Genomic DNA, 8,386 nt, shown 5'->3' with positions numbered 1-8,386 from the left:
CACACACACACACACACACACACACACACACACACACACACACACAAGGAGAGGAAGTAATGTCATAATGAACTGTATTAGATAGCTTCATGTTTGCTGACGCCCCCTAAGAGAATGAATGATAAAGACACAGAAATGATGGAAGGCGATAGCGAAACACCCAAAAAATATAATGGAGTTTATGTTTTAAATCTTTTTTTTTGTCTTCCTGCATTAGGTTGACCAGGGTTTCAGTGAGCGAGTTAATAGCCCTGATMGGCAGTTTTATACATTAATCTTCTTTTATGTGCTGCCTCCCTCKGACTGATGCTCCTTCTTGACAAATGAGTCCAGCACAGATTTTTTTACAACCATTCGTGTCTCTTTCAATCAAGGGATTCATCTGGCAGTCCATTTAGGAGCTGGATTGAATACGTATCTCAGATATTCCCAATTTAAATCTCACAAGCCAAAAACTAATATATCCATATCCACACAATATTGTCCTCCTCTGGGGACAAATGGGAACACATTTGTTATTCATGTGGACAGATTTCTCATTGCACATCATGACAGTTCAGTAGGAAGTACTGAGAAATCCTAATTGCGTGAATGCTTTTTATGGCATTCACACAACTGAGATCATTCTGGATGGTTTTTGGCACCCATCTCCTTCCCCCAGTTTTTCTGCTATTTCAAAAATTTCTACATCAAAATGTTCAGCTCCTTCAGAACACTCCGGTGATAACTTTTGGTATTTATTATATTTAGCCTTTTTGGACTTTTTTTTCTAACATTCATACAATCCTTTAGCATTTTTATAAACCTTTATTGTACTTTTCATTTTTTGTCATAGTTATGTATTTTTTTTACTTCTTTGTGCTCATTTCAGCTTCCTTTAGCTTCTTTGTTAATTTTAGCTTTTCTGCTTTTTCAGCTATCTTCAGGATCTTTTCAGTTATTCTGCTGATTTAAACTGTTTTTTGTACTTCTATCAGCTTCTTTCTGCTCATTTAGGCTTCAAGTGCACTTTCAGCTGTTTTTTTTGCAATCCAAGCTATTTTTTAACTAAGCTAATTTCACATTTTTTGTGATAATTTCAGCTTCTTATTGTTTAATTCAGCTCTTTCTGCTTCTTTGGGCACTTTTTAAAGCTACTTTTCTGCTTATTTTAACTTTTTTGGATATTTTACAAGCTGCAAAATTTTTGAACATCTTTTTTTCTGCAAAAATCTTTCAGAATCAAGCATTCATGCTGCATTTTTGCAGCAAAGGCTAATTCTCTTTTATAGTTCTGCAGACATTATATTAGTTTTCATTAAATCAATTTTAGGTTAAAGTGATGTGATTATCTAAATAAATTAATCTAATATCTCGCTTGTTCTGAAAACAGTACCAACAAAAATGACTCATCAGGGGAAAAAAATAAAAGCTTACCTGAGTTCCATCCAGTGGGTCTTTCTGAACAAAGGCTTGGACAAACTCCTCCGGCCCAATATGGCTTAAATGTTCCTGGAAAACCATCAAGCTAATGATTTATGGTTTCACAGCAAATTCATCCTCATTTGCCACAGCAATTATTTACCGTTTTATCAAATCTTTACCACAGAAATTTAAGATATACCTCAATTAAATTATTATTTTTTGTTAAACTATAGTATACAAACACATTTGTATCTTTATACAACACATGCATTATAAGAACGAACAAACACACACACACACACACACACACACACACACACACACACACACACACACACACACACACACACACACACACACACACACACACACACGAGCAGTCCCTTTTAATAACTCTTTCATTTCAGTAATGGAGGCCAGTCAATACAGGGAAGTAATGACTCACTGATGTGACTCACTGGTGTCATATTTCCACAAAGTGACACTTGAGACAATATTCGCTTCTATTAAAAGACAGCAGCCGAGTCGCAAACACGTGCAAATCAAACTGACTCGATGGACCCATCACACCTCCAGATAAAATACAAATCTGATACAAAAACATGGAATCAGACAGCAGCAGGACAACCATTACTCAGTACCGACGGGTTGCTAAAACCTATAAAAGACATTAAACAAAATGTGGAATGTGTGAACTGCGCATGCATGTCTGTCTCTCCCCGTGTGTGTGTGTGTGTGTGTGTGTGTGTGTGTGTGTGTGTGTGTGTGTGTGTGTGTAAATACAAAGCTGTCAAGTCATATAAATCCACAGCAGTTTTATCCTCTTTGTTTGCAGCCTCGGGCACATTGCTGACTTCTGGGGTGATGTCACAGCTCAGACAAGAGGACAGGCTTACTCAGGCGTGCTCAAAAACTGCACGCACAGACACACAACGACCCTCACAAACACGTGACCACATCCAGACACACATGAACTGGCTAAAAAAGCACCATGCATGATCTGCGTGGGATGCTACAGAGACCCTTTTTGTGTGTGTGTTTAGCTGAATTCATTCTTTTGTTCTTCATTTTATTGCAATGGGTGAACTGTTGATGCAGTTATCACTTGATGTGGATTCAATCTCCACTCAGGTTTCATTGTTCTTCGCACCTTGACACTCCCCCAACACACACCCCTCCCATTTTTTTTTACCCCCATCCTTGTTATCGCCTCCTATCCTGACCTCCGTCTAACCCCTGCACCGATCCCCCCTCCTCCCTCCGGACTCACCAGCTCCACGTGGGTGAGCTGCTGTGCCAGCGTGTAGGGGTCGTTGCAGATGCAGAAAATGTCCTTCTGTATGGGCGGAGGCTTGGTCTTGAAAGCCACGAGCTTGTCYGAGATGGAGGAAGCGTTGAGGGAGACCTTGACGATGCTCTCCTCCCCCTGGCTCATCAGGGCCAGCCTCTGGCTCAGCTTCTGCAGCATCTGGTTCAGGGTTTTCCAGTAGGCCTGGAGCAGGGAGAGGAAGAGGGCGAGCTATCAATAACATCTTTGATGAATAATTTATTAATGGCCTGTAGATTGGTGATAGACATGAATCAGAAGAGAATGAGGGCTGCCAGGTTGTGTTGTTGCTAAAACAAAAAGGGTTACATGCTGCTATGTCCCCGAATTATTTTTTACTAAACAAAGTATTTTAATTCACTTTAACATGAGTATTTACACTAATTCTCAAATCCATCACAATTTAAGGCTACGTGTATTATTTTCTTATTTCATGACATTCATCAACAAGATATGGCAAATTTATACTTCTACAAAAAATAAAACAAGTAAAATAATAACGATGGATTCAATTTATAGGGCACTTTAAATTAGTAAAACTCAAAGTAATACATTTCAAAAGTCCTAAAAACAATAAATAATAATAATAATAATAATCTCTAAAATCAGTTATCACCAGAACTAACAATTGATTCAACAATAATAATAATGAGGTAGAGCTAAGTCCCAACAATGATATGAATTGGGTAAATTATAAAATAGAATTTAAGGACAATGTAAAAACAAAAAATGATATAAACAATGTAAGTTAGGACACTCTTTATTTCTAACTCTATTTTTGACARCTGAAAAATCACTTACTTTTTATACACCTTAAGTTGAATAAAATTTGTATAAATGGCATTTCTACATTTACTTTCAAAAACACACTTTTGTTTCTTGTTTCAAAATAAGTTTTGTTTTGTTGTCATAGAGATTGCAGATAAACCACTGGGAGTTTCTCAATATTTTCCCATTCTGAACTTTTTTGGGTGGGCCAGAGAAACATTAATCGATGACACATTGGGAGATGTTATAAAACACTAAAGTACATGTGCAGCTACATGGTTCKCAGTGTGGAGCGCGCAGCAGAGCGGAGCGTTGTTGCATCACAGCAGGAAGGTTTTACGTTTGTTTGTTCCAGTTTCGTCCCACAGTCCAAAAACACATGCGTGTTCGGTTCATTTGCTAAGTCTAAATTAGTCCCTAGGTGTGAGRGAGCGTGTGAATGGAAAAACACAAAGGTTTGCGTCTTGTTGCAGTATTGTGTTTTGCAGCTGTGTGTCTCTGTGCCCCACCCTCCAGATGACTGTTCTCAGAGACCACTGGGTCAGTCTGCCTCACGTATGACCCAGAGCCGCAGCTCCCACAGTTCTCCACATGTTCTCACAGACAACCAGCTGCAAATAGCAGCACATACATCACRGCCTATCCTCCCTACACTTTGCTCCATTTTCACTACCCCTCTGCCCAGATTTCATCACCCCCTCCTTCTCCTTCACCTTTTCTTCCTCCCATCCGCCGGCTTTCTCCATTCATCTCCCTCTATTATCCCTCGAGGCTGCTAATAGACCTCTAACATCCTTCCTTCCTCCCTCTACTGCATTGTAAGGTTGTATAACAGCTGGGCTGTGGCTACTCAGCCTATGCTGACACTCTGACTCTGTTCAGCACCCACTACAGAGGCAGTGATGAGAATAAATTATCATTTCTAACCACATCTGTCTTATAATACAGCCTTTTCTTCATTCAGATTTGTCGAACTCAGATGCTTGGGAAGAGGTTCTTGATGTTACTTTTTAATGCCCTGTTTTTTGACAAGCAGTGAAGTCACAAATCTTAATACYTCAGGCGTAATCCCCTGGGGATAAAGACCCCCTGAGGGTAGACTTAGGGATTCGGGAACTCAGGTCTCCTGATTGGAGCACAAGTGAATATTTCTTACAGCCAAATGCCAAAGCTTAATATTGTCAATCATTGTCGCTGTACCAAAAAGAAGAAAAAGAAGCTGCAGATCAGTTTGCTGCGTATCAAAAATTGACACACTGCCAGCCAAAAAACGCCAGCCTAAGCATCTGAAAATGTGCAGAAAAAAGGTAAAAAGTGCAGCAAAAAGTGCCGACTCTCTGAGTAAGTGGTCTTTTTAGGCCAATATCTTTCTAATAATGGAAAGCATTGCCGTTGTGGATGAAAATCAGGGTGCCAATGCAGCTACTGCCAACTTTGTAATCATCTAAACTAAAAACAAATGACTGTATATGATTGGATATGTGAAAACTTGGCTGTGCACTCRGCATTCTGGAAGGATGTGAGAGAAATCTGTAAATCCTACAGGAGCAAGCGACACGCTGGGTGACAGAAGACAAAAATACCTATGGTTTGAGGTYTAACGAGCATAAAAGCATTGAGAGTTAGAAGAGTTCATTTGTTAAAATTTACATTTTTAAGCAGATGTGAGCACGTGACATCATCAACTCTCAGTTGAACATTCTGTGGAGAAAACATCAAAAAATTCACAAAGTTTAAACTGCAAAAAGTGTAAGATATCAAAATACCAGTTCAGAATTGTAAAGCATTTGTTTTGTGACCCGTCAAACCTGTCGTTTTTARTGTAAATGCCTGAGCTGAGGGCTGGGTTGTCAACTGTTCCACTAAAATCCCATTGATCTCTAGTCATTTTTTTGCAAATGTTGTGCACATTATGTGATGTACTACTACCAAAAACACACAACAATGAAGCCCCACAAAGTTGTTTCATCYTTTCTCGTTCTTGTGCGCTTTTGTTTTATTCTTACCGCGTTACGATACCACCCCTTTTTTAGACTGCAGCTAATATTCACGTATTTTTCAGAATTTGCAAGTACCCAAAGAACARAACACTCACAAAACTCAGGTATTCTCCATTGAGCTGCATGCTTTGATGCAAATGTTTGACAGYACATATTAAAGTTGCTGCAATTCTTATTCATCAACCTCCTCCTGAGGGTTCCTGTGAGTGTACCTCGTCACACGGAGCTATCCTGCGGATGATGTCTTTCAGGTGTCCGACCATCTTCTCATCTCTYAAATCTGACGGGAACGTCTCTGTCCATTCTGTCAGCAGCTGCAGGATCTTGGGACCAAACTTGCGAACTTTAACCTGTTGTTTAACAAACACGAAAGTTTAACAACTTCTTGCATCGGCAAAAAAAAAAAAAAAAAAAAGCTGACACACAAATCATAATCATGACTGAATGCTTTTGATGTTTCTGTTCATTATCAGGGCCGGGAACATGCATTTATATGCGGTGCAGTGCTGACCGTATCGAGTGGGCTCTGGTCCAGCTGCTGCTGCTTGATGCACAGCTCACACACCCTGGCGAGCAGCTCCGGAGGAGGAATGAACAGACGGGCGCTCAGCAAGAAGGTAAACACATAGGCTTTCTGTCAAAAAGGTCAGGAAGAGACGTTTAGTCACACGTTCCCACTGCATCAACAGAAAAACACTGCTGTTGAGCGGAATTAAAGAAAGCAGGAAACACTTCAGACAGAGACCTGAGGCCACTGATGGAACTGAGAGAGCTGACTCGGCGAATTTACGCCTAAATGGACTTTCTGAGGCTGATAGAGCTTAAAATACACTCAAAAAACAGATTGTTGGATTAAACCAAGTTATGTCAACAATTTCCACTCAATTGAGTTGAGTAAGTGTGAAAAAACTTACACTTTTATGRTAAAAGAAAATGTGAAAGTTGCTTTATACTTACTCGAGTGGAAATTGTTGACACGTTTTGTTTAAAACAACYTCGTTTTTTTTGAGTGTAGGTGCAGTAGTTCTGATCATATATTCTTTTTCTGGAGTTTTTAGTTTTTCATTAAGCACAAATTTCGTAGACTTTTTCTCTCCACAGTTTTCTGGAAAAAAAATTGCAGAAAAGTGGACGAGGAAACATTATGGACATAAGGCACAGGTAAAACAGGAAAAAAAAGAAAAGAGCACCAGAGTTTTTTTTTATGACTTTCGGTGAACACTGAACATTTTACTGAGACAAACTGCACAATAAACTTTTAGCAGTGAGTTTCTGTTACAGGAAGTTCAAATAGAGTTCGTCTGTGTCACCTGTCAGACATGTGATGTCATCAACTGTTGCCAGGCAACAAATACAACTCCCCATTCTTTGAATGTCATTCTAGAAAGTTCAGTCATGCCTCACTTTATTTATTTTTACTAAACTTTCCATCAGTTTGTCATCTGACTCCTGTTTATTTACCTCATTGCTTAATTTGTTGTATTTGTCTTGACTAACTGCATATTCAYCCATTTAATTTCCTCAGAGTTTATTAAATTAACATTCAGTTTAATTTGGCAGTGTTCATGAGTTTTAATGACAGCGACACGTTCCAGTTTACCTCAGGGTAGTAGTCTGCAGTGGGCACCAGGTTCTGGATGAGGGTGTCCAGGGAGGCAGAGGTGAACGGGGTCCCATCTGCCAGGCTAGCCCCGGTCCCTGGGCCTTCCTGCGGGGCCTCCTCCTCCTCCCCTCCAGGTTCAGCACAGGCCAGATGAGGGCTGAAGCCACTGGGAGTGGTAAACATGGTGCCTGAGCACACAGTCTGGGGCATTCCTGACTACAACAAAAACACAGAAAAAAAAAAAGAAAGTGTGAGAAGGACAGAACCAGTAAGAGGAATTAAGTCTGTTTGTTTTGAGGGGAAATGAGCTGAATGCAAATGTTCCTGTTTGAGTTCTCCACATCTACTTTCCTATTAACAGCCATGTACAGTAAATAAAACTGTTTATGACGGTTCAACTGCCGTGCACACAGTTGGATCCGTTCAGCGGTTCCTCCAAAAGAGTAAACGCGATGACTGAAGATGAGCTTCATTTCATGCTTTACTAAACACGRACAACTCTTTTTAGGAAAACAGCAGCGTCTGATGGGTTCTGGTGCTGCATGCAGCTCTGTTCCTGTCCGATTGTTAATCTTTATTATAGCAGGAGAACTCTTGCATAACCAATGATTATACTGTAAACATGAGTGAAACAGCTGGATAGCACAAATATTGATTCATACTCTCATGTCGTCATTGTGCTCTTTTGCTCCRTTTCTTTGCAATGATTTAAGATGCTGATACAGAATATTGTGCTCCTTCTCATTTTTTTAGTTTGTTTTTAATTTACTTTAATTTATATCCAGAATCAACATTTCAGATATTTCAAATGTCATATTTTTCCAGGACAAACATTGTCATGTTCATCATTAATGATCTCTGAGCTCTAAATATCTACCAATATATATTTATTATTTTACTGCCTAAAATGAACATTTTGTATTAATTAAATGTGTTTACATGAACAACCCAGTTGTTAAAAGTTATTTAAATGTTTAACTTTTCTTTTTAATAAAAAGGCCTCATTCATAATGTCTGAAATATCTTTGTAGATATGACTATATTTATGCAAAACACAATGTTTATGGGCTACAATGATTTATGGATATTCAAAATTATCACTTTAGGTAGAATAAATGTAACATGGATAGGACAAAATGCCTTTTTTATAGCTAACATTTTTTTAACTTATAAGATTTGAATTTTTAAAATCTACTTTAAAAAACTATTATTTGATTAATTGGCTTGCCATACTTCCTGAAGTAGGGTGCCTATGTAGTTTTTTATTTATGTCAAAGTTAAAAT

General features: G+C 38.9%; 1 protein-coding gene across 3 annotated transcripts in view; it reads right to left on the bottom strand.

Annotated features, from left to right (window-relative positions):
• LOC106534364 (ras-GEF domain-containing family member 1C) overlaps positions 1 to 8,386 on the bottom strand; it is a 15,249-nt gene that overhangs the window by 5,946 nt on the left and 917 nt on the right. For all 3 annotated transcript variants that reach the window (XM_014030980.1, XM_014030981.1, XM_014030979.1), the window contains exons 2-6: positions 7,100 to 7,318; positions 6,011 to 6,133; positions 5,712 to 5,849; positions 2,675 to 2,896; positions 1,417 to 1,491 (exon numbers count right to left, since the gene is read on the bottom strand). In XM_014030980.1, the coding sequence (XP_013886434.1) occupies positions 1,417 to 1,491; positions 2,675 to 2,896; positions 5,712 to 5,849; positions 6,011 to 6,133; positions 7,100 to 7,312 (771 nt within the window). In that variant the 5' untranslated portion in view covers positions 7,313 to 7,318. The remainder of the gene's footprint in view (positions 1 to 1,416; positions 1,492 to 2,674; positions 2,897 to 5,711; positions 5,850 to 6,010; positions 6,134 to 7,099; positions 7,319 to 8,386) is intronic.

The sequence above is a fragment of the Austrofundulus limnaeus genome, unplaced genomic scaffold (genome assembly GCF_001266775.1).
Source record: "Austrofundulus limnaeus strain Quisiro unplaced genomic scaffold, Austrofundulus_limnaeus-1.0 Scaffold1153, whole genome shotgun sequence".
In the NCBI taxonomy this organism is placed as follows: domain Eukaryota; kingdom Metazoa; phylum Chordata; class Actinopteri; order Cyprinodontiformes; family Rivulidae; genus Austrofundulus; species Austrofundulus limnaeus.
The sequence above is the reverse complement of the archived record's forward strand: the minus strand, read 5'-3'. Positions and strand labels throughout refer to the sequence as shown.